Source organism: Alexandromys fortis, unplaced genomic scaffold (genome assembly GCF_014885135.2).
Source record: "Alexandromys fortis isolate MF-2015 unplaced genomic scaffold, M_Fortis_MF-2015_v1.1 scaffold_268, whole genome shotgun sequence".
NCBI lineage: Eukaryota > Metazoa > Chordata > Mammalia > Rodentia > Cricetidae > Alexandromys > Alexandromys fortis.
Window position 1 is genome coordinate 1,339,472 of NW_026068141.1, and position 26,465 is coordinate 1,365,936.

At 51.0% G+C, this 26,465-nt stretch overlaps 1 protein-coding gene across 5 annotated transcripts; it reads right to left on the reverse strand.

The window, feature by feature from the left end:
* On the reverse strand, positions 1–21,289 carry Lhx6 (LIM homeobox 6). 5 transcript variants are annotated; one of them, XM_050126809.1, is made up of 10 exons: positions 20,962–21,289; positions 19,735–19,806; positions 19,176–19,358; positions 18,691–18,812; positions 10,546–10,766; positions 8,047–8,147; positions 7,763–7,858; positions 7,411–7,585; positions 3,818–3,921; positions 294–455 (listed from the first exon to the last, which is right to left on the reverse strand). In XM_050126809.1, exons 1-10 carry the CDS (start codon positions 21,043–21,045, stop codon positions 435–437), a joined length of 1,179 nt encoding a protein of 392 aa, XP_049982766.1. In that variant the 5' UTR covers positions 21,046–21,289; the 3' UTR covers positions 294–434. The 5 variants fall into 5 exon arrangements, with proteins under 5 accessions (XP_049982763.1, XP_049982765.1, XP_049982764.1 ...); XM_050126806.1 differs by lacking the exon at positions 7,411–7,585 and having other exon boundaries at positions 1–455; XM_050126808.1 differs by lacking the exon at positions 7,411–7,585 and having other exon boundaries at positions 1–455; positions 19,735–19,886.
* Between the last annotated feature and the right edge of the window lie 5,176 nt (positions 21,290–26,465).

The window sequence follows — 26,465 nt, forward strand, 5'->3', positions numbered from 1 at the left end:
GGTTGCTGGCTATTCAGAATTTAGAGATGGTTCTAAGAAAGTAGTAAATAAAGGCCAATGTGGGGGGAAGAAAACCTGTGAAGTAGGAGACTGTTGGTGACTCGCGACTCAGTTTGCCATTGCTGCTGTGATCAGCTGACGTTAGCGATGATTCCTGTTTGATGAGGAAGGGCAGGCTGCTTGTTTTCAGGCTGATGCCACATTTCTGGGAACCTGCCTTCTCAAAGAGGTCTCTGCTGCTCCTGGTGGGTTCTGGTTCTTGGCAGGGGAGGGAAAGACCGGGCCTGGGCTGGGGTGACCACTGGCAGAGGGCAGGATGGCAGTGGGTGAGAGTGTATGCAGAGGTGGATCCCTGGCCACAGCTGGATGCTGATCTCAGCGGCTGAGGGGCAGCTGTGCGGTGCCCATGGACAGATGCGCAAGTGCCGGTAGAGTTAATACTGAAAAAGGATGACCTGCAAGAGAAGGGCAACACAAGTGGCTGAGCTGGTGCGTTTCCCACCAAGCAGCACAGGGGACCTCAAGGCCTGGAGAACAATGGTGGGGTTCCAGAGCTTAGACCTGAGCTTAAACCCCATCCCTCAATTTACTTCCTGTGAGACCTTGGGCAGCTCACTTCCCTTCTCCTAGCCCGTTTCCTCATGTGTAAGTCGGGATGGCAAAGTCTCTTGAGCAAGAGCAGCAGCGGAGAGCCACTGTGTGCTCTTCTCTGGACCCCAGGAACAAAGCAGCACAGATACACAGCATATTGTGACTGTTCTATTATTTGCCATTTTATTAATCTCTGACTTGCCCAATTATGAATTGAGCCTCATCATGTCACAGTTTCAGGCATCCATATCTCCCACATGTAGGGGAGCACTGAGAAGATGTTGATAAGCAAGAGCTGCTGAGTACCTTCTGTGCACCAGGCACCTGTGTGGGCTCTTCACACACACTGCCTCCCGTTTCTACAGCATCGTAGGATGGCAGAAATGATTACAGCCCCATTTAGCAGAGGCAGAAACTCAAGTCGCAAGAAGCTAATTGTACTTCAAGGTCTTCTGGGGAGGAGGTGGCTGATCTGGGACTCTGGGTCACCTGACTTCAGAAGGTCATACTCTATGCTTCACCCAGCCCCGGACACAGCATTCCTCTGGGCCTAAACTTCAGACCCCTGGCTTTGAGCTCCTATTAGGAAATAACTCTGGTCAGACCTTTCTCTGCAGGTCGCATTCCTTCCACCTAATGGAGGCCAACCAACCCTGACTTCTAAGACCATTCTACATGCTAGAGCTATGGGATCAGGGTATATGACCAGGAAGAAATGTAGTTCTCGGAACTTAAAAGGTATGTGGGGCCAAATGATGTTGTCGTGGACATAGAAAGCTCCAAGGTGCTCCAGTGATCAGGGCTGGCCAGGACAGCATTAGTCCTTTTTTTTTAATTAATTTTTGGCTTTTATTTTTCAAGACAAGGTTTCTCTTTGCAGCCCTGGCTATCCTGGAACTCTCTCTGTAGACCAGATTGGTCTTGAGCTCACATACATCCACCTGCCTCTGCCTCCCAAGTGCTGGGATTAAAGGCGTGAGCCCCACTGCCTGGCTGCCAGCACTAGTGTGAACAAGTGAACCAGCACCAAGGAGACTCTGGTATCCTCAGAGGTTTCCCAGAAGGACTTGGGAGAAAGCTAAAATTGTCATCTGTCCCGCCCTACATGTGTAGCCGGCAGACTGCACGCACATGCATGAGCAGCTGTGGCTAGCAGAGGTGCTCAGGAGCTGGCAAGCAGGCCCGACAGCAAGAGGGTAATAGGTCATGAAGGAAGGACACACACTGTACCACAGAGCTTCTGGCTACAAAACTGGGGACACAGCCCAGAGCGAGGGATTCTGGCTCAACAAACAAACCCAGAGGCCAAGAACCTAGAGCCAAGCTGCCATCACCCAGCCTGGCTCATCTTTCAAACTGAACCGGACACAACCACAGCTCAGCTCAGCATATGAGAAACAAAGGCTTTCCTCTGAGCTCAACCCTGTGCACTGCTGCAGCTCCTGACTCAAACCCTTCTCTCCAGGGACTGGGCCTCTACCAGTTCACCTACCTTCCTGGGCCTCAACCACAATGAGCACCAGCGGTCCTTCTAGCTCTGTCTTTTCCATGCCTTTGGACCAGCTGCTCTTTTGACATGGATGCCCTTCTCTTCCCTGCCTCTCCCCTTGAGCTTGTCACTCCCCCTTCTGAATCTTCTGGGGTCACGTTTGCTCCCCATTCTGTCTGCTCCATCACCCTACAATGTAACTGCCCAAAACCTATCTATACCACAGAGCCCTTGAGGGCAGAGGTTATGTGCTCTCCCTGTGCAGTCCCAGGGTCAAGTACAGCTTCAAGTCAGCACTCAGGAGGCAGAGTCAAGCGGGTCTCGGTGAATTAGTTCAAGGCCAGCCTGGTCTATGGAGTGAGCGCCAGAACAACCAAGGCTACACAAAGAAACTCTGTCTCAAAAAACAAAAACAAAACGCCAAAAAGAAAGGAAAAGAGAAGGCCATGCCCACACCAAAGGCAGCTGGGAGATGTCAGCCAGTATAAAGTGCTAACCTCAAGGTTATAAAGTGCTAACTTTATAAAGGTACAGAGTGCTAGGCTCCACAGTCAGCAGCTCTCATCCTCCTGGAGCTTGCTCACCAGAGTCTCATGCAATGCTACTATACCGTCCTGCTGGGCCATCTGGACCCCCACCCTCCAGCCCCTGCCCCATGGCGCCCACCTCCTAGGAAGCCCTGCGCACAGCAGGTTTCAGAAAGCAGTGAGGAAAACCTTTCCTCAGGAGTGTTCTCTTCCCCAAGCACCACTCATGCCAGCCTCCAGCGCTCATTCCCCCTGGTTTGAGGATCAGCACCTTCCCAAGATGCCTCTGGGATTCCCAGGCACACCAAGAGCTTCCTGCTTCCCCCGTGATCACCCTACCCAGTTCCACTGAGGACCACCATCACCCAGATGCCTGCTAAAACCCAAGGTCCCCACCTAGCATCCTTAGGGCTTTGTTTCTCACCACTTTCCCCTCACCCAGGCTCTGAGCCTCTGGCTCTCCATGTCTGAAATAAGGAGCTGCTTGGGGATAACAGCCTTGAGGACTATTAGAGACGATGTCCCTACCCACTGCTGGTTACATCTAAAGTAGACCTAGCTACTTTCACCTGTGGATAAGATTAAACCAAGCCACGAGACTGAGCGACATCTGTGCACCCTTCACTAAATTCAGTATTAATCCTGGAGTGAACAAAGCTTCGCTACTACAGAGAAGGCCCTGCCAGTGGACCCTGGGTCACATGTGGGCTTCTCTTCCTGGGAGCGCTGAAATAAGGAGCTGCTGGGGATAACGGCCTTGAGGACTATTAGAGATGATGTTCCTACCCACTGCTGGTTACATCTAAAGTAGACCTAGCTCCTTTCACCTGTCATTCCCAGGGGGAATGAGCTTCCTCCGGCCCTAGACAACTAGGTACTGCCAACAGGCAGAAAAAAGGGATACAAAACAGGAAGTGGAACGGTGTAGGACAGAAACCCTCTCCAGAACCTCCATGAGTAAATTCAGAGTAGGTAAATAAGACAGTTTCGCTGCCAGTGGGTGGGACAGGGCTACAAGGACGACTTCAGAGAAGTCAAGCACATGAAACACACCACAAGCTGCTCTGATGACTGCCTTGGGGACACACTGGGGGCCTGAGTGATCTGCCACAGCATGGCATGGTACCCATTCAGTCACAGGGAATATTGCCAGAAACCCATTCCCAGCAGGAAGGCTCTGACCCACCAGGAACAGCCAGGCTCCATTTACCTTCTCACCCCGGTTGGAGAGCGGCCCATCCATATCGGCTTTGAGGTGGACAGGGGGCGCGGTGTAAGGCAGTCGGCAGTGCACCTGCCCGCACTGTACCTGACCTGTGGATGAGAGGATGCCTTGGAGCCCATTCCCCAGGCACCACACAGGATCCCCACCTGTTGTGTGCTCAGAAAGCTCATGCCTGATCATTAACTCAGGGCTCTAGCTCTGTTGCTTGCCACCTGAGGGGCTCTGGGAACTGTCCCAAATGAGTCGGCTGCAATGCTATGTACGTGTAGGACTCTGCTGTGCTACAGCCCAGCTCACTGGAAAGTCAACATTCCTATAAGAATGTCCGGAGGCCCTCCTGCAAAGAGGATGTACCCATCTATTCAGATCCTCACCCACACATTGTGATTTCCAGAGCGTCAACAAGGGCAGGTTATGATCCTGTCCTCACTGCTCTGCTTATAACTGCAGCCCCAACAAACAGGCCTGTCTTTCTTTTTTTTTTTTTTTCTTGACTGCACTTCATTTTTTTCTTGACTAGCCCTAGTCACCCAACTTACATATAATTTCATTGTTTTTTTAATACTGTCTCTTCATCAACTAGAATGCAAGCTCTATGACATTCCCCCATGCACACCTGACCTTACTGGCTTTCAGGTACCTAGGATGGGGCATAGAATATACAAGGCACTCTTTTCTTATTTCAGCTTATGCATATAGGTGCCTGGCCTGCATGTATGTCTGTGCACTACTTGCATGTGCTTGTGCCCATGGAGGAACTGGAGTTACAGACAGTACTGAGCTGCTGTGTGAGTTTTGGAAATCAAACCCTTATCCTCTTTTTAAAAAATTTATTTTTATTTTATCTGCATTGGTGTTTTGCCTTTAAGTGTGTCTGTGCAAGGGTGTCAGATCTTGGAGTTACAGACAGTTGTGAGTTGCCATGTGGGTGCTAGAAAACTAAACTAGGGTCTTCTGGAAGATCAGCCAGTGATCTCAAATTCTGAGCCATCTCTCCAGCTGGTACCCTTATCCTCCTAAAGAGCAGCCAATACCGTTAACTGCTGAGTGATCTCCCCAATCCTGCGAGGTATTCTTTAAATGTTGGTTGAATGAACTTCCGTACCCTATTCCAATATCTAAAACTGTTGAGAAAAGTTTATTATTGGTTCTGTTCCAAATCTCTCACGCATTTCAGCCTGCTTACCACTATAGCGAGGCATTCATTTGCCTGTCTCTTCTGCAGACTGCCCTGCCTGCTCACAATGACGCCTAAACAGACACTTGCAAGCGATAAGTCAGCTGGGCCAAGTTGCTGTGCCTGAGACACCATTCTCTCCTCTGCAGGGTAAGGCAATCCTATTTAATTCTTACAAGGCATTTTTGAACAGCTTCAAATTACTCAAATAACTGTGTCTGTACATTTTCTGGAATCTGGTTCCAACGGTTTTTTTAAATTATTTAAATTAGATTCTAAGCACTGAATTTAGTTGACTGTCAATGGAAAGGCACCCCACCCACTCCTGCTTGGGTCCACTTCTAAACCCTCTAAGTTCACAGTTTTAACATTTTAGAAAACCCAAGACTTCTTGTCTTCAGTTCACGGCAAAGCAAACGGCTAGGTTGTCCTTTGGTCACGCAGCAGAGGTGCGCATGTCCTGACTCCTCTAGAATCAAAGACAAATCTAGGCTTGATCAGCATAATACATGAACAGAGTCCTGATCCACTCCCGACAGAAGTCACCTAGACCCGTTACCGCTCTACACCAAGTGTTAGCTGGCTGCCAAGAGAGTCCCTAGTCTTTGGCACCTTCAGCAAGTGTTTAATAGGTGTTATTCAGGCTGGACATTAAGTCATTGTTTAGAAACAAAAGGGAGAAAGTGTCCCTCCTGGTGAGAAGGTTCAGAAATGGAACTGTCCCGAGACAGTGCCAGCTGGCAGCCTGGCACAGCATAGAAGGCTCTGCCCCTTGCATCCCAAAGCAGCGGATGCTTAGCCTGTACAGCTAATGGGGCCATTAAGTCAGCTATCTCAGTGTTGCCCACAGCACTGCTTTGAGGGGGCACTCTCACTGCCCCAGTTTGGTTTTTTTTTTTTTTTTTTTTTTTTGATTTTTCGAGACAGGGTTTCTCCGTAGCTTTTGGTTCCTGTCCGGGAACCAGGCTGGCCTCGAACTCACAGAGATCTGCCTGCCTCTGCCTCCCGAGTGCTGGGATTAAAGGCGTGCGCCAACACCGCCCGGCTTTCACTGCCCCAGTTTTAAGGAATGAAGAAACTGTCTAGCAATCCAGGAAGCTAAGAAATTTGCCCAGTGTCCCCAAGCTAGGAAGGAGCTTTGTAGCTCAATCCCAGGCAGTTACAATGCCACAGTCCACACTCAGTCATTCGAGTTCCTGGAACTTAACAGTCGCCCCTTTGGTTTCCTAGTCTGTGTAATGGAATAATGACCAATGATCTTCAGAGCCTCGGAAGGCATCGCCTCGGGCACAAGGCAGGTGCTCTCTAAGCAAGAGTTTGGTCCTGTCTTTCCCCCTTTAGTTGGAGTTCACAGATGATTGCTTGAGAGTATGCGTGTGTATACCTTTTTTTTTTTTTTTTTTTTGGTCATACCCAGCTTGAGGAAATGACCCCAAAGGGAAAGAGACTCTGTAATAAGCACCAGCTCAGTAGCAGATTCACTTGGCTCTCAGTGACTGCTTGGCTCTCAGAAATCCAGTCCATACCTTCACTCATTCAGCTTCCAGCTTCAAGATCGTTTCGCCATGACCCACCCACCCTCTGGTGCTCACCGCCCACCCACATCCTACCTTTACTGTCCCTATTGGGACTACTTGCTATCCTGCCTGCCCACATGGACTCCAGGAAGGAGGGAGGAGGAAGAGAGGGGCAGACTGAGATAGAGATATTTGTCCCTCGTCACTGGGATGTGAGTCCCAGGAGCAGTGCAATTCTGACCTATTTACTGACTCTTCTATCTCAGTGCTAAGAACACAGGAGGCACTCAGAGTACACATTTGATGGATGCCCATGTCACTAAATTCTCAACATCCTTGACAGGCAGTATTGCTATTCTAGTTCACAGATGAGGAAACGGAAGGGTTGGAGGAGCGTCTGCGACTTGTCCAAAGGCCTCACAGCCCTGGGTGGTCATGCCATCCTGGCCTCAGCTCCCCAAATGCACCCATGCCAGGATGCCCTTTGAGCCAGGGTTTGCCCACTTTGAGTTCCCCATTGTATGTTCCTCAGTAAGTCTAGCCCATCCTTCGGAGCTCAGCTTGCTTAGAGGCAATGCTCCTCTGGCTCCAGCATCCCCACACACTCCCACCTGGCATCTTTCCTATAGGCTGTCTTGCTCGTCAGAACGCAGGTTCCTGCCCCATCCCACGCACATACTCAGTGGCTGCTTGAAGTTTTACTATTTATTCCCTCTACCAAGGGCCGGACCCACTAAGGAAGAGCGAGAAATTGACACCCACCCCCCACATCTTTATCCACTAGTCTTCAGATCCCCCACCCCCACCCCGCCAACAAACCGAGGAGCACTTCTCAGCGTCCCCTTCCCCACAGGCCTGGCGGCCCCAGAATCGCTATCACTTACTCTCGATGTAGCCGTGCAGGGTAACCATTCGCGCCCTTTCGGGGCTGCTGAACGGAGAGTAGTGGATGTCGTCGGACAGGGCGGAGGGGAGGCGGGATGGGGGCGCCCCTGAGGGCGGCACCGGGTGCTGCGGTGTATGTTTTTTATGACGCGCTCGGCAGTTCTGAAACCACACCTGGAACGACAGCCTCCGCAGTCTCAGCAATCGCGGAAAAGGGTCAGCCGCGCCGCCAGGGGACCTAGGCCACACTGGAGAGGGTCGGCCACGTGCACCCGCGACCCTCCGCTACGAGCTCCAGCGCTCGCCCCGAGGCCCGCCCCAGACCTGAAGGCCGAGACCCTGGAGCCCCACCTGGATGACCCTGCGGCTGAGGCCCGTCATGTCCGCCAGCTTCTGCAGCGTCTGCGCGTCGGGGTTGTTGTCCTGCGCGAACTGAGCCTGCATGACCTGCGGAGCACACGAGGGCTCTGAGACCTCAGCCCAATCAGAGGCTCGGGGCCCGAGGCCACGCCCCAGGCAGTTCTGCCCGCACGGCCTCACCGCGGGGCGGTGGAGTCACCAGTCCCACACAGCCACGCCCACTCCGAGGCCCCGCCCACTCGTCTCCGGGCTAGCGGAAGGGTCGGGGTTTTCACCTGCAATTGCTCTGCGGTGAAAGACGTCCGCGCGCGCTTGGCCGGCTTGGGCTGACTGTCCTGTTCCGAGGGCACTGCCCCCTCCAACGTGAGACCGTTCCCTGGGGGGCGACAGAAGCGGCTGACCACGCGTCCCCATCTCTTCTAGTGGCAGCCTGGAAAGGACCGGGTGGGGGGAGCTTGTCCCTGGAAGGGTCAGGAGCGAGGTGGCTGGGCGCTGGGATCCCAAGGTCATAGTCCCCAGCCTAGAGCTCTTCTCAATACTAATCGCCTTTTTATTTTTTAAGAGAGAAAACTAAGGCTCAGAAAGAAGAAACTCCTGAGTGGGAGCACCAGATTCTCTATCTCAGATCTGGAGCCTGTCTGACCCTGTCGTCCCTCCTAGGTAAACTGGAGGGAAACCAAGGTGGAGATAAAAGCAAAAGCATGCAGTTGCAGAAGCTATACTCCCAATTTCACAGAAACAATGGGAAGGGAAGAGGTGGGAAGGTTCCAGTAGTTCCAGTGGCCTACCTCCAAGAGTATCACTGTGGGGACTTTTTACTTTCGGTATTTCAGTGCCTTTTTCTTTTCTTTTCTTTTCTTTCTTTATTTCATTTATCTATTATTATTATTATTGGTGTTTGGAGGCAGAGTTTCTCTGTGTAGCCCTGGCTGTCCTGGAACTCTCTCCTTAGACCAGGCTGGTCTCTAACTCATGTAGATCCACCTGCCTCTGCCTCCTGAGTGCTGGAAGTGTGTGCCACCACGCCCAGCAACTTTTGAAGTATTTAAAAGAATTACGTTTTACCTTCTCCAAAGTATGGTTTACTAACTAGAACATATCTTAGGTACTGTCTGTTTTATAGAACTTTTGCAGCTATGATTGTAAACCAGCAGATATAAGTCCCATTTTAATACTTCATTTTTCTGAATACAAAAATATACACTGTTCTTATCAAAAGCCCAAAACTCTGGCAAGCACCGAGAAGGGGAAAGTTACCAGTGACTCTGCCACTCAGGGATAACCTCTGCTCACAGTATGTTGTATCATTTTAGTGGGGGAAGAACTATGCAGAAGGGAAGAACTATATGTACAAAGAACAAACCGGGAATGTAGACAGGGAGTAACGACATCTCGAAGTTTTCTTAACCACCTCTCCTCATTTTTCTGTAATGAATGTGTGTGTTGTTTTGTTTAAAAGCGATGGCTAATGCTGATGGTGGGTGACCAGAAGCCCCAACTGTTCAAGCTGTCCCGCATAGGATGTCATCGGCAGACCATGACTAAGGGTGGCCCTGGGTGGTCCAGGAGTGAAAGGAGCCTGTGGTTTACTGATTAACCGTGGTGTAGAGGAAGTTCTGACTCCCGAGTTTCCAACCCAGCTCCACTGCCGACTTGTCCAGCACTACAGGAAACTTCAATGTGCCCCAAGTTCAGTTGCTCCCCATTTAGCTACTGATCCCAGCAGGAGAAAGTGATGACCTTGGGTGAGGCCATGGCCAGGAACTGCTGGTCCCTGACTAGCCCTCCACTGGTACCCAGACATTGAGGTAGGGAGGTCCATGCTCCTTGAGAGGAGCTGTGCAATATTAATATCCCAAGAAAATCAGTCAGCTTAAGGGCTACTGTACCTGTTTTTTTTTTTTTAAGATGGGAAAAATGAAACTCACAGATACAAGCACATCTCAGGAGTCTCCTGGCTGTTGAAGGGGTCTGGAGCATAGGGATGAAGTATCATAGTGTAGTGTGCTATGTTATGATATTTTTAAAACACTGGGTTTTAGGGCCCTAGCAGACCTTCTAGACATAAATAACCTCTGCCTCTTTCCTAGCTACGGATAGCACAAAGCTCCTAAAAGTGTTGTAAGGACTTACTTACACAGCCAGCCACATTGAGAGCAGAACTATGCTGTCTCTGCCCACAGATCCACTAGGGTCCCCCACTTCCCCTTATACATCACCCCAACCCCCCTGGCATGCTGGAAGATTTTCACCCTGATCCTGAGATATCTGTCTTAGAAAGGTCTTAATGTCAGAGCCAGAGGAGATTCAAGGAACATTCTAGACCATCATCTAGATATCTTGCACAGATGTAGGGCAGGAAGAATCCCTTAGAGAAAAAGGGAAACCTCAGCTGTTGGCGTTGTATGGTGGAGCCCTGTCTCCACAGGTCCCTTTGAAACCTTTATATTCAGAACCCCTGATCCAGGATGAGCCACCCTTAGCCTCTGGCTTCGTGTGACCCATAAGGACGTGGAAAGGACTGCCCAGATAGCTGGCAGGTGGGGTAGGGTGCTCCACAGGCCAATGCGCTTGTAGGCAAGGACCAGTAGAGACCACACAAAAGATAGAGTCAGAGCGCATGCTCCAAGTGTAACCTCCCCGCGCCCGCCCCCCAATCCACTTTCAGATATTTCAAGGACCGCTCAGCGGGTACAACTGTGCGGACCATACCTAGGTGCTAGGGATGGAGGGGAAAGGCTGGGACTAGGTGCTGGGTAGGACGGGTTGGGTACCATTCTCCGCGGCCCTCTTGAGGTTCTCGATCATGGTGTCGTAATGGATGCGGCAAAGCACCTTCTCCTCAACCAGGCCGAATTCCTCCCCGGTGGACAGCTGGCGCTTGCAGGAGAAGCAGGCGAAGCAGGCCAGGTGGTAGGCGTTGCCGCGCGCCCGCCGCACCCAGTCACTGGCATAGATTTGTCTGCCGCATCGGGCGCACTTGGTTCCAAATCGGCTGCGGGACAAAGGGGGGGACAAAGTTCAGAAAGTCTCCCACTCTATCGCTCAGGGCACTCACTGCCCTGGGTTCACGTGACAATTACCCTACACTTGAATCCTTTACTCCCGTGCATCCAAGTCCCATCAAGAAGTGATTGAGAGCGAGATTTTTATTTTCTTCTTGCTTTACTGAATCTCTCAAATATTCCACAACAATCACTTAACATTTGTATATTTGTTCATTATGATATTCTATGAGTGTTAGGAAAACCCTACAGTACAAAACAGGGAAAGTTTTGAGCATTGCCTGCCTTGCAAGATTCTAATGCTTCACAGAGTTTAGTCTCAGTTCTCATTTTGCAGAGGAGGAGATCAGGAACCTAGGACCTAGGGCAGGCTGAGTCACACACCACACAAGGACAGGGACCCTAGCAGGCCTGACTCCAAAGAGGAAGCTTTCCTCAGGATACATCTGCATGCACTCACTGACTCTGAGACCCCACAGATCATTGAATTGCTTTTACTTCTTATTTTCCTTGATCTGAGCTATGAAGATGACCATAGCAATGACTGCTACTGTGAGTTTAGAGCCTTGCAGTCAACCCGAGCAGTCCTGAACTCTGGAGCCCATGACATCCTAATACTAATTGGGAAAAAAAGTCTAGATCAAATGTTCCCTTGTCCCTTATGTCTTCTTTTCATTCTGCATGTCTGTTTGTCCCTTCCCCTTCTTTCTCTGCTATTTGCAAGGGGGCTTTTAGGCTGCTACAGCCTGGATCCCAGGCTGGGAGTCCCTTAAAGTGCTACCTAGCCTGCTTAAGCCTGTCTCCTCTGGTGCACACTCTTATCCAGGAAGCAGGACCAGCAACCACCCAGCCCTCCAGCGTGGATATCAGACCCTTACATTCTCACCGTCCCCACTGCTGTCTTTCCTGGCCTGGTCCCCATCAGGCTCCTCTCTCTGCCCCATCTGCATTCCGCTCCTACTTTCCAGGATTAGTGTCAATGTATCATCCACACTGCCATCAGCAGCTAACATTTTAGCATGAACACAGAATCCTGTCCCCTGGCCTGCTTTTAAAGTCTCTGGTGGCTCCATGCTATCCTTGGGGTCTAGTCCAAGATGCTTCGGATTTACAAAACCCAACAGACCACATCCTCCTCGGGCCACCTCTTTCCTAATCTCCAGTATCCCCCACCCTGAACAAGCCACAGTTGTTCAGTTGTTCTTTGTTGTTCTCTCCACCCCCAACTTTTTCCCAGCCCCAGGCCTTGGCAGGTTATCCCTTCCCCCAGAGCCTACCTCTGTTGCTCACACTACCAGCACTGATCATGCTGTCTTTAAGTGTCTGGATCTTTGGCTTGCCCCTTCTGTCCTTGGCATTCTTGGAGATGGGTTAAGAATACCCAAAGGATTTGTGTTTCTGTCTCCAAGGCCAGCACCTTTCCTCTGGAAAGCACACTCACACTGCTGTGTGTGGATAAACAGCCCAGCACAGTTCACTCCAGTCACACCATGGGATTGCCTGTTTTGGCAAATTCAAGTTATTGGCTGTTGGAAATGCTAAAATGCAGCGTATTCATCACCTCGGACTCTCTCACAAACTCCACAACATTAATCTCTGGTACAAAGGGAGTCCAGAGACCCTGCCCACGCCTCTAGGTTTGCTCAGGCTGAGCTTCAGCCCTTTGCCTAATCAAACACCTACCCCACCCAAGTAGATGCTTTTCGTGATCTCAGAAATCATGGCTTCTCTGTGGGGGAGTCTAGAACAGTTTGTGGTCTCTATTCCTAATCCCTCAGAAAATGGAGACTTTGCCAATATCCCACCCCCAGTCCTGCTGGTGGTAGCCCCAATGAAACCGCTTTCTGGCCACCCATGGGAGGCAGGCTTTATTGTTTGTACTTTGGGATGATGGAACAATCAGCCTTTCCCAGAGCTTTTGCTTTCTGATAAGCACACCCCTCCCAGCTCAGTGCACCCCATTATCTTAGCTGGAACCAGTGAAGTACAGACTCCAAAACTTATTATCACCCCTGGAGTCAGAGATTCAAAAACCGCAGTTGACTTATTCCACACAACACAGAGTTCATGGTGGGAGCTGAGGTCCCCTCGAGGTGCTGAAGGACTTAGGAGCAGCAGGAATGGAAATGAGGACACCTGGCATCCCAGAGGGGGACAGTATTGACCTTGGTCTAATGCTGGCCACTCCTGAAGTAAATTCTGAGAAGTGCCAATCGGAGATGGAGGAAAGGCAGAGTAGGGAAGGGCTGGCAATCCGAGCAGCAGCCTTTGGCTATGGTCCTCTGCACCCAGCACACGCTATCCCCATACTTGACTCCATGGGATCCTGGTCCCAGTCTCCCCGGGACTCACCGGCTTTGGTGCCTACAGAGATAGGTCATAGTACCCCCATCCCCTCGCTCCGGGGTAAGTGCCGCCAGTAATCCACTCGCCAGCAACATTCACACCCTCTGCACATAACTTCAAATGCTGTCTTCAGCCCTAAACTGAAGCGCCACAAATTGGCTCAGTCAACCAAACCATCCTCCTCCAATTAGATCCATGGAGAAATGGTGGCTGTGTTTAGATGCATTGTGTCCCAAGATACAAAGTCTCCTCAAGAAAGAGCGACGGGAAGCTACGATCCAAATCTGACAAACCTACAAATTTCTGCCCAACAGGCTTCGAGAGAGAATCCAGCCGTTCTATTCCGGAAGCAGCGAAAATCAGCGTCGGCGGCAAAGACAACGAAACTTCAAGAAAGGGATGCTTGGGAGCTGTGGAGGGGTTGCCTAAAGGTTTGGGGGATGATTCTACTGACACCCTCACCCACGCTGTGAGATCTGGATTTTTTGCGCGTCTCCGCCAGGGTTCCAGCGCGGAGACGGAAAGGGCCTGACGAGCTTTGAGGATGGAGAGGTGCCGGACAGAGGAATACCAACTTGCCCTCTCCCCACAGTGGAAAGCAGAAATCCGGTTAGCCGGTTTTGTAGGCGGAACTGCACCCTTGACCAGGTCAGACTCATTTTCCAGTTTTCTAGACCTACTTCCCCTGGACACATTGAAGATGCTTGTAATATTTGTTGGGTGAAGGAGCCTCTAAAAAAAAAAAAAAAAAAAAAACCCGAGCCCTTTGGAATTCCTTTCCCCACCTACTAAATTGCTCTTTTCTACGTGGGGAAACGAAGCTCAGGGTGGGGTCTCCTACATTTAAGACGGAAAGAAACTGGAGATCACTTATTTTGAGTTTTAGACGTTCAAGACAGAAAGCCATAGATTTCCTGAGGTAAACAGGGAGGATTGGAAGCGAAGCCCTTCTTACCTCCCCTCCTGTCCTTTCTATCAAAACCCTTAAAAAGAAAAGGGCTGTAGAACCAGCAATTAAAAGGTTAAACAGCAGCCTAAGCCTGACTGGAGGTCCTGGCCCGAAGCTCCTTCTTTCCCAGCTCTCTCCATCCCCCCCCCCCCACATCTGTCCCCCAACAGCTGGTTGCTGCTGGGCCTCTCTGCACGTGGTGAGGGGCTGGAGTCCAGGCTCTTAGCCTCCCCTGGGACCCTAGCTTTGAGGAAAGGGGCTGAAGTCCAGAGACAGAGCTTGGAGTCAAGGTGGAAAGCCAGAGAAGACTGCCTCCCCCACCCCTCCCCCACCCCCAAGAGTTGTAAGCCAAGCAGAGAATAGGAACTTCAGTTAGCCCTGGATCACGAGGGCTCTCAGCCGCAACCCTATAACTCTCTGTTTCCCATTCCCTTTGTCAAAGAGAAAAGGGATAAGGGCCAGGGTCCTTGGTCTCAGGAAAGTTGCTAGTTATCAACTTCTGAAAAGATTACTTCTGTTCTGCCCCTGGGGCCATACAAGCATATAGTGGGTGCTCTTTATGTGAATCGGGAAAATTGGATGAGAATCAGGGCGATAGCAGAGAGAGGTCTTTGCCGTTCTATGTGCCTTACAATTGCAGAAAGTGGCAGCTGTATCTTGACTGTAGAAGAGGCATAGGGACACTTAGAGGTAGAAGTTTTAGAGCCAGGTGGCTATAGTGCTTAATCTGAGATTACCACTTATTAGTGAGCCTACCTTATTCCTCAGAGCTTTAGTTTCCCCTCTCCTAACGTTTCATACCGGGTGGATCACGTGATTAAATGAGATACAGAATACAGATAAGAGGTTAGGTAGCCTCACTGTGTGCTCCCAGTCATTGGGTGACCCTGGGCTTTTCTTCTAGCACACTGGTCTTCTTTGCCTCTAATGGGCACAATGTTCTAGGAGACCACAGGTGCTTTGAGGGCAAGCAGACCATGGGGCAACAGCTGCAGGTAGGCACACTGAGCTGCTCTGGGGTGTGTTTGTTGATGGTAATGGAAAAATGAATGCTCCAAAAAAGGAATGTGAGACCCCCCTCCACACACACATACACCAAAATCTTCTTCAGTGTGTGTGTGTGTGTGTGTGTGTGTGTGTAGGGGGAACACATGTATTGGGGGTAGTTTCAAGCCCCCCACCAAAAAAGTACAGCAATTAAAGCAAACCCCACTTCCTCACTTCCTGTTGGTGATTTTGCATTTCAGCCACATCTTGCCAGGAGTAGCAGAGAAGTGGAGGGTCAAGTTGAACTCACAATGGCTGGTGAGCTCTCTGGAGAAGCTATCGGAAAAACTGAGGCCAAAATCTCCAGAAACCCAGCCAAGGGCATATCATGGGGGAAACCAACTGCCCCCCACAAGTGAAATAAGTCCAAAGCAGCAGCAGACTCCCCAATTCCCCCTATGCTTTGCAACTTCTCTCCCTGCTAAACTTGGAGTTTCTTCCCGGCCTCTGTCTAATTTCTGAGCCATCAACACTCCACTCTGCCAATGGAGCCTGAAGAAAAATCTACAAGATAATGTTAGGGAAGGGGAAGAGAGGAGATAGAATCTGGGATAAAACCCTTTTGTGGGGACAAGGTCAGAGGCTAGACACTCTTGGGAACCCAAAGTGTCCACTCCTTGGGACCCTGGGCATGCTCTTCCTCACCGGTCTCCTCTGCCCTGTTGGAAGCTTTTGCCTCCCTTTGGCAGAATACTTCAAGTCCACACCCCATCAGACCCTTGACCCTGGTTCAGGAAGCAGAGGCCTGGAGGAGCATGCCTGGCCTTCTCTTAGCCCCAGTTCTTGAGGGGGAATTCTGCCTCCCACACACCATTATTCAACCCTCTGGGAAGAGTCTATGTTGCTGCTTATGCAGACAATAGTCCTTGCCTGGTGCTCTACAGCCTTCTCTCTCCCTGTCGTGGGTTTTATTATTTGTGTTACTGGTGAGGCTGCCAGAGATGAATTGTGCCTGTATGGAGACTGGCAGGGAGAGGAGGGATCAGAAAATTCCCAGCTCTACCCTCGCTTTTGGGCAAAGTGAGCTTTATTCACGCTATTATCTTAACTTAGGATCTGGTTTTGTTTTGAGATCGCCTGTCATTGGAAAAGGGATATCAGTCAGAACCTCTTCCCAGAAATGGCCCAGCTGGACAGGCTGGGGAAATGCCAGCACAGGTTCAAGACTGGCACCCAGCCTGCCAACGGCCATAATGGCTATAACTGAAGCATTCATATTCACTGCCATTCATGAGCCTTTATGGAGACTGCTCCCTCTTGGCCTCCTTAGTTCAGGAGACCATCTTAGGAAAGGAACAGAGCAGAGATGTTGTGGCTTGCCCAAGGTCATAATTAGCCTCACAGAGCTCTGTCTCCTGCCTCTGCTCAGGTCGGCTGTGCATGCCATCCACCACCCCAGCGCAGTGGAACGGGGATTGGTGGGGGCTATAAATGATGGGATCGAGAGCCTAGTTTTGGTGAGTCCTTCAAGCTTTTGGAGGGCATGACATCCAAGGAGTCTCAAGTCAGCATGTAGAAAATGGGAAGGAATTCCGACACAGGATAAGGTTGGTAAGATTATCCCGGCCCTTGTCATCAGAAGAGCCAGAAGAAGGCACCTGCCCAGCCATTATTCTATAATGCAAGGCCTAGACACTGGCTTGGTGGGTTCTTGAGCTCCCTGGTAGCTGACTTGTTCAAAGGGGTCCCAAACAGTTGTCTCCCCTCTCCCTAATAGGAGTTAGGCCTAGAGCAGAAGGTGACTAGAAAACAGCTGTAATATTCATTTTCTGTCTAAACTAAATCAATAAAACATCAGACAGAGGAGCTCATCCTTTTGTTCCACACCACACAAGGCATACATGCACAGCAGTGGTCGGTTGAAAGCTCTGCCTTCACACCCACCTTTACCCCTGGGGGAGAATGAAGTCCCAATCCTCTTACCCCAACTTGCCCACCCACATCCCCATCCAGATGTGTCCCCTGTCCTGAGCACCTTGCGAACCATGGGGGTGGGGCACGCACAAAGTTTCCATAGTCACACGCAGGACCTATGCTCTCATGGCTCACATGCAAATAGCAAGGCACACGTTTTTCTATAACGGAACATACCCACTGTCCATATGCCCTGACCCTGCTCAGTGACATGTCTTCAGCACCACTGCAGATTCCAGACTGTATAGACTCCCTGAAGGACAGGCAGGCAGAGCACCCCCACCCACAACATGAAGGAAAAGGCTGCTTCTGGATTCTTGGAGAACTGCAGTCCCACGTGCTGCTAACTTCCCCTAGGTTCAAGGACTTCTTTCCAGGTCCCTGGAGGTTCAAAGAGTCTGAGGGTGGCCACCCACCACATTCCCTGACTTACAAGCTTTCAGGAACCGAGGTCCTCCCTGGAAGATTGAATCAGGCAGGACTTCTCTTGAAAGAGAAGGGTGTGTGTGTGTGTGTGTGTGTGTGTGTGTGTGTGTATGTGTATGTGTGTGTGTGTGTGTGTGTGTGTGTAGGGGAATGTATATCATAGGGCAGCTTTATCCACTTCCGGAAAGCATTTGAAAGAAGGCATTGCACCGAGGAACGAATTCCACATCATTCTCCAGCAGATTCTCTACTTCCTGCCTAGATCTGGCAAATCCTTCGTCGTGCCCCTGGGCACTGCCTTGACCTCAACCCCGTGGCCCGGTCAGCAGGCGCCTGCTGTGTGCCTACAAACTAGGGGCCTGCAAGAGTTTGAAAGATCAAGGCCCTGCGGGAAGACCAGCAACGATGGATCATAAGCCGCTAGGGAACATGCTTTCGGTACCGCAGCAGCACAGAGTGTAGCCAGGTAGAATGTAACGCCGCGCTCTGAAAGCGAGAGCGGGTCTGGGGGCCCAGAGCTAGAACCTAAACCTAGGCAGGGCTGAAGCCTGGACAGAAACGATGGCCGAGCAGTGGAGGGAACAGGAGTCTGGGACCTAGTCATGACCCAGATTCAAAAAGCGATCACCGCATAAGTTGAGGCAGAGGCAGATATCGAGGTTGATGCCTAAGACTAAGTGCCAAGGAGCTGGGCTAGCGTTGGAGATGTGGTGTTGGCGCTTGGGGCTGGAGCAGATATGAGCCCCAAACCGAGAGCCAAGCAAAGCTATAACAAGAGTCCCGAGCCTAACTTAGGATCCCTCCCAGGACAGGCCACGACACAACTTGTTTTCAAGTTGTAACTAAAGCTAGAGATGCAGACGGATGGCGGCTAAGAGCCGGACCCATCCCGGCCAGAACCACGGACTCAAAGCTCGACAAATCACAACTGGAACCCGAGACTCTGAAAAGACCACAGACCGAGCCAGAACCGCAACACCGGGTCCATCAGACTGAAGGAACCCGAGGCAGATCGCCCACCCGAATTCGTGCTAGTACCGGTTCTTTATCTGGAGCCTTCTGTTTAAGCAGACTTGCAGAGCAGGAGGGCTGAGCCAGTGCCCCGAGCCACGTAGTGCACTCCGGACGGCAGTGCTCAGGAATCGGAGAACACAGGCCACACTAGTAGCCTAGATACGCCTGTGCTAGACCTGCGTGCTCGAGCACTTCCTGGCCCAACCGCTGCAGCCTACCTGAAGTAGTCCATCTTGCAGTAGATTTCCTTGTTCTTGATGTAGCAGCTATTCTGCTGCCTCAGCGATGTGCGACACACGGAGCACTCGAGGCACCGCACGTGCCAGATGAGGTTGTTGACCTGGGGAGGGGGCGGAGGTGGGGGGGTCGGCTCAGCGCGGGCCTCTTTCACTCCCGCCCCCCAGCCTCCCCAACCTCATTTACAGAGAGAGACACCGAAGCTCAGAAGGGGCGTATGGCTTGCCTAGTTTTCTTCTATAATACGGAGGCTCAAGGAAATTGAAATACGCTCTTTCTATTTTCTAGTTGAAACGCAGGGCAAAAGGAGACCTCCCACACTTGACCAAAGCTGCGCAATACATCAGCTGCTGAACTAGGACGCCAAATAAAATGGACCTGGCAAGGGCGTTGCTTCCCTACGGTCCCCAGGACTTTGCTGCAGTTCACGCTCGCTGACGTGCAGGCAACACCTATCCTGACTCACCTTGAGCAGATACCGGTCCAGAATCTCGAGACCGCAACTGGAGCAGATATTCTTGCCGGCAGACGGTACGGAAGAGGCGGCAGAAGGTGGCGAGCAGACAGACGGTGTGCTGGGCGTACATGGGGAGGCTCGACCTTCGTCCTTGTCGAGAGCGCCTGCCAGGGCCTCGGTGTCTGACTGAGCCTAAAATGGGAAAGAGGAAGCGAAGCGCGCTGTCGGACACCCAGAGTTGCCGTAAAAACAAATCTGGTTCCCTTGCGCACCAACTGGCAACGAAATGTGCCAGGGATGTCTCGCCCTAGGCTGGAGGACAAGAATGAAAGGACCTATTGGAGAAGAAGGGGCGGCCCCCAACTTTTAACACGGCGTATCCTGGGTGCAGAAAGTAGCCAAAGACCACATTCCAGGCCAGAAAAAGCAAGGTTCAAAGAGAGGCGGCTCCTATCGGCAATTCTCCAGCGCAGGGGTAGAGGCTGATAGACAGAAGGCTGAGCCACAGATGCCCTGGCCTGTGTTCTTGGGGGAGCTCAGGGCCGAAAGCAGAGCCGAAAGGACTCACCATGGCAGGCGGCGCGGTCCCTTCAAGACAGCGGGTGGTCGCTTTGCAGCCGGACCCTGGCTGGGCCATCACCTGGGGGAGGGGGAGGGAATGCAGGCGACGGCGGCTGATGAACTGGCTCGGAGCTGTCAGAACCCAGCGCCTCCCCGCGCCTGTTATATAAACCGGCGGCGAACAATGAGTCCTAACTTTGTAGTGGGCATTTAAAGCCCTTCCCCACAAAAGCGGTGTCTCTCTAATGAAGCAATTTGAATTTGGATTGGGTTTTTTCCCTCTCTCTCCCCCTCTCCCTGCACTTAACCCGTGGCTCTTGAAGTAATCGCTTAGTTCCTTTGCAATCCAAGCCTCTGAGGGGGGAAAAAAACACACGCACACACACAAACTACCTGCAATTAGAAATTGTCGTGAATGCCCAAGATAAGAGGTAGCCAGAGTGTCAATTCCAACTGTCAATCAGTGAGATCCATCAGGCCGCCCAAAGAATTGCAAATTTGATTTTTTAATGGTAGTAATTAAAAATCGAATTTTTTTCTCCCTTCACCCCTCCCTTCTCCTACTCTAGGCACAAAATGCAAAAAGGAGAAAACAGAGAAAGAAAGAAAATAAAAAGGAGATGGGGGTGATTGTGGTAGTGGTGGTGGTTGAGAAAAATAAAACCCAGAGCACTGGGAGCATCCGCCCTCCCGCCCGACGCGCGCCGCGAAATTGAAGCGGGGATATTGACACCGATTCAAACGCCTTTGGAAGGGCCAGTCCAAGGGAAGCCTGGAGCCAAAGAGGGCGAGATCGGCAAATGAAGTGAGGCCAAAAAAGAGAAAAGAGCGGCCTCCTGGAGGATGAAAGAGAACCCTCCAGACTCTCGGAGCGCCCGGGACCGGCCGGGCGTCGGGATTCTCAGCGTTGCGCCGGCACAACCCCTGGCGCATCGGCGCTATCAGCGCCTATTCAGACGGACAATACTGGCCTCGCCTCCTCTTGATTCGCCTATGTCTTTGCTAAATCGCTTTTTGAGAAATTCCTCCAACATTTGCATAATGTGTTCCCGCTTTCCGCGACCCCCCCCCCCCGCACCCGCTCGCGCGCTCTCACACTCGCAGGCACACACTCCTCGGGCTCACCCAGCACCCCTCCTCCCTGCTACTGCCCGCCACTGGGCCCGGCCGATCTGAATCTGGTTCCCGCTGGCCCCGAGACCGTAGAGGCTCACCCACTCTCCAGTTAGCTCACCTGGTCAGTGGCGGGGCCGCCCTCCGCCGGCAAGCGGCAGCCCTCGGGCAGTGCCGGGGCGGCGCTCTCATGCTTCCAGTACATCGGCACGGAAGCGGAGGGCTCTGCGAGCGCACGGCACCGCGAGCGGCGCGGAGGGGGGCCTCGGGCGCCCTGGGGGCAGAGGCTGCTGAGAGAGCTGGAGAGCAGAGGCTCGGGCCCCGCAGCCCCGGGCCCAGCCTCAGCCCCCGCCCCCGGCCTGAACGCAGTCCCGGCCTCCCTGGCTGCCGGCGCCACTGCCTCCTCCGAAGAAGGTCCCGACAAACTTGGAGAGGTCCCTGCAGCTGCCTTTGCGGCTGCCGCTGCTGCCTCCTCCTCCTCTTCCTCCTCCTCCTCCTCTTCCTCCTCCTCCTCTTCGTCCTCCTCCCCTTCCAGCTGCGGCGACGACCGCCCTGCCGCTGGAGCCCCGCTCCGTTCAAGATGAGTCATGCGTGACCAATCCCCTCCCCGCTAAGAAGAGCGAGACACTCACAAGGAGGCAGAGACTCAGAGACATACACACAGAGAGACACGCTGAAACTCAGCGCTACAGAGAGACTCTGGGAAAACGCTAACATACAAAGACACTGGCGGGCTTACATCCTCACAGCTCCTACTACCGCCTCTCCCTCAAGGGCACCCACCGCCCTCGCACAGCGGGTTCATAAGTGCGAGAGGAATCCGTGGTCAGCCCATCTGCAGAGCTGGATTCCATGTGAAGCCACACTCTGTTGATACCGTGCCGAGCCCGGCACATTTGTGTACATGTGGTTGCAAATGGTTACCTGCTAACACCAATCCCTCAGATTCCGGACATCTACACACTCCTCACTCTCCTGCAAAGATATCTCTGCTCCAGAACAACCAGAGCCTATACTAGCTCCTAAGGACTGACTAGAACGGAGGTCAGAACAGCGTGTTTTGGTGGCAGTGGGTAGTTCCCCTAAGGAATTGCTGGGGACATCCACCTTCACTTCGCTTCGCTACACTTTCTACCTTCTATGGTGCTCTAACAATATTGAAAGTTAGGGAAAGGCAGAGACCTAGACATGTAGATAGGAGGCACAGCCCCCCAAACACAGAGCCCTCAAACTCAAAGATCCTTACACTGATAAACACAAATGAACACTATAAACCTCAGTCTCCTTCTTCACACACAAACTGTGCAAAAGAAGCGTGTAAATATGTATACTCTTCTTTTAAAACGTGCACTCTCAGATTTAGACCCAGTCCTGCATAGCACAGCAACCCACCCATCACAGAGATCACCATCTCCATAATTGTTCTCATTTACAGATGTAAACAGTGTCCCACAATCACACTTCCACTTGTACACACAGTCATATTCAGGAGAGTCCCGGCTCCCACCGAGCTCCAGATCCCATGTAACCTCTTGTCTGTTATCTGACATTTCCTACTATGCTCTGCATTTTTACAGGTGGCGACCCAGGGAAACCAGGCACCAGGCTTAAGGGAAAGCAATGTACACTTTTGTGAAGAACATCATTCCCAGCTGTCAGTCTCCATTTGCACAAGTAGGCATTGCCAGAAACACACATCGAGAACCTTTTCTATACCCCACCACACACTAAGAACCCATCTGAAGCCTCAGAGACGCCTATCAGTCCCTTCCGGCCGAAGCAGCCCTAGCTATTGGCATCATAGCTAATGGCATCAGCCCTAGCTATTGGCAACAGCCCTAGCTAATGGCATTAGCCCTTGCATTGCAGTGATTTCTTGCTCTCAGGCACAGGCATTTAGAGAGAAGGGTTATGAACCACTCTTTTATACTAAAGAAAACAGATTACACTTTGGAAGTAAGTAAGGTGTGTACATGCACACATATGTACACGTACACACTACTATTCTTGGATGCTTTAGTCTGGAATAGGCATTAAAATGCTCTTATTTTCTGTGTGAGGCAGCATTCCCTATGGCACACATTTTACCCATTTTAAACTGAGGTTTGAAGAACTCATGACCATCATAATGCCACATGGCTATTAACTGCCTGAGCCAAGAACTCGAAACCAGATTCACCTACAGAGCTTATAACCTTGATTTCTATGCTATACCCATGACTATGACCACTCATGGTGAGCATGTGCACACACACACACACACACACGCTTTCCATATTTTGTCAAAAATATGAATATGACTTCTGGCTCATCAACAAAGACAGAAAAACAGCAGTACTGTCTTTGTATCTCTCCTCTCCTCTCCTTTCTCTCCTTCTCTCCTCTCTCTTCTCTCCTTCTACTCCCCTCCCCTCCCCCCCCCTCCCCTCCCCTCCCCTCTCCTCTCCTCTCCTCTCCTCTCCTCTCTCTGTGGCAGAGTCCAGAGGGCAACACCCAGTAGGGGGCATGCATAGAAACCCAAAAAGACAAGGCTTGAAGGCTGTGTTGATCCTCCACAGCTTCTTAGGCAAGGCAAGATCAACTGAAACAAAATGGCAATTGAGATTGACATAGTTTGAGAAACATAAGACCACTCCTGGGTAGAGAAACAGCAGCAAAGGTCTAGCGACAGTAAACAGGTATTGCCCCTGCTATGAGGAGTGAGAAGTACGTGCTCCCAGAGTGACAGCAATGACTACAACAAAGGCGTAATCACCATTTGTGTGACTTAGCTCTGTTCTGTCTGCACCATCCTCTTCAATCCTCTGGTGACTCTATGAAAATAATACAGTGCCCATGTTAACTGGAATCTAGATTTGAGTCTTGGCACTCTGAGCAGAAACTGCTCTCTTCACACAGCTCCACACCTGGATTCTGACCAGATCCCCAGAAAAATCAAAACTAGAACAAGAGAGAAGAGGAAACTCAGTACCCAAGTCAGAAGGCTGAGGGCTGATACTTCATTGCCAGCCTCCACAATGCCCCTTACTATTTGGGTTAGCAAGTAACTTCATTCACTCCCTCAGCCTCAGTTTCCTCCCCTGCTCGGTGGGGCTGTTAACAGAGTCCATCGCCTAAGCACAGCCCCACCCCACTGTGAAACAGATGCCGGTGACTCAGAATGTCTGTCACACAGTAACCATCCCTTGAATCTTAGGGGCCACCGTGGCATGGACCCACCAGATTTGGTAGTGTTTCTTCTACTGGATCCTACTTCAGATTCTTTCTGGGCTAGGCAGGGCATAATTCAAACTCTTAAAAGCTCTCCTGAATAACTCATCCAAGGAGCAGCAGACCCATTATTCTAGCCCAGAGCGTATCCAACTTCAAAGACAAAAATGAAATCTCTTCAGACAAGAAATCTTCCTTCCCACAAGCCCAGACTCCTGCAGCAGAATGAAGCCAGACCGACAAACTTAGAGCAAGTCATTTAGTCTGCTCAGACACTCATTTTCCTCTTGCAGGAGACTGTGGGCAGGTCACTTTCCTCTCAGAACTCTAGTTTTCCAGCTTGCACCGGGGCTAACCATTCTCACTCCTCAGGGATGGAGTGAAAACTAACCGCATATTAAATACTAATTAATACTTTTACAAATGTGGGCTCCATTCTAGAGCTAAGTAAGTACCAGGCATCTTTAATGTCATCATTTCAGCTCCCATTGGTCTCTAACAGGATATGGTCATCTGGTCCTCTGAGGTGGATTTGCCATCCTCCCCCCACCTGAGACTCTGTTGTCCTTGAAGGTTTGGGCTTGAAAAGGGGTTTCATTAGTAACCGGATAATTCTGTGGGAGGCCCCCAGCAGTGGTTCCACCCCGCCGGGAGTAATTCTAGGAAGGTAATGTGAGCTGGAGAGACTGGAGACCCAGCCTCACATTTATTTACTCTGACAGCTAAATTGGTGAGCAAGGGGGAAATCAGATGAAAGCCATTTCAGAGTAAATACTAAATACAAAATTTAAACATTCAGGTTGTGACACACAGGGAGAGAGTAAATGGGAAGAGACAGAGGCAGCATACGCTGGTCCTGTCCAGGACCCTCTTCTCGCCTTGTCACCTTGCTGGCCGAGACCCGCGGAGGAAAGGAGCGCAAACAGAATGACCCTCAGCCAGCACCTTATCTCTGTTACAGCGCCCTTGGTAACATGTGTAAGTTGTTTGAATCAGATGTGATCTGGGAAGTGAGGGAGAGAACTTTGGACTCAGAGAGACATGAGGTCAAATCCGAGCCTGAACACTTCCTGGCTGCGCGAACGTGAGAAAACTGAACCTCAGTTTCCTCATCTGTGGGAACATTATCATCAGCTTCAGAAGATGACATGAAATGATCGGTGTAGGTTCCTTAGATCTCAAAGTATATTGCAATGTCTATAGGTATAGCTACCTCAGCCTCCCAGTTTGGACATACACTGAGCAAATTCAGGTTGACAGGTAGTTATGAAGCTTTTACTCCATCCTAGATTCCAGCTAGGACGAGAAGAGACAAAGCTGATCTGGTCTCTGCCACAAAGGACCCATAGTCTTACTGAGAGAGATAAGTTAGGCCGCAGTGTGATGTGATAAGTGTTACAAGGGATGCCTTGGGAGCAAGGAGCGGGGTGCTTAGCATGGCCCCCCCGGGAAGCACCAGTGGAGCACTATGGGAGGTACTGAAGGATACATTGGTGTGACGCAGGCAAGGGCTGAGGCAGGGGTGGAGCAGGGTAAAGACTGGGCCCAAACAGTGTGTACCAGGCTGTGTTTAGAAGAGGTGCATGATGGCAGCTAAAGGGTGGGGTGACAAAACAGGAAGTCTGGGTCTATGAATGGGCAGCTCCACTGTCTCTGCAGATGTGCATAGCATGGAGTGGAGGGTTCTGGAAGTTTGAGATAATGCATAGTTCTGTTACACACTAGTTGTGGGCTCTACAGCAATGACAAACTCCATAAACCCGAGTTTCTTCATGGTAAAACAGGACTAACAGAAAACCCACTTAGGAGTGTTGGAATATTCCAGGAATTTATGATGCATCTTCAAGTTAAGCACTTGATTCTGGGCTGCAGAGATGACTCAGTGGGTTAAGGGACTTGTTGCCAAGCCTGATGCCTGACATTCACATGGTGGAAGGAGAAAACGAAAACATTCATGCTGTCCACTGATTGCCACACATGTGCCACGTCTCACATGTACCACCACAAATACACGTATGCAACATATAAATACATAGAGTAAATAAATGCAATAGTAATAATAATAACAATAATAATAAACCTGGCACCGGTCCAGTGTCTGGTAAGTACTTCCGCACCCAGAGCCATTATTCTCACTCAGAATGCATAGGTACAAAGACACTAGGTCAGTGGAGTCCTCCAGGACTACCGGGCACCTCCTAGAGAATTCTTCTCCCACCATACTCTCTTAGTCAACCTGTTCTGCTCCCTCATTTCAAACGTAAACATCACTCGCCTGGGATTGAGACCTGCGTAACATGTTAAGGAATATCAGCTTCAAAATATAAACTGTGAGTAGCTACCGAGGACCTTTAAGCATGTGGACGACGGTCAAACTGGGGTTGTAGAGATGGCAGGCAGTTGATGTGGGGACAG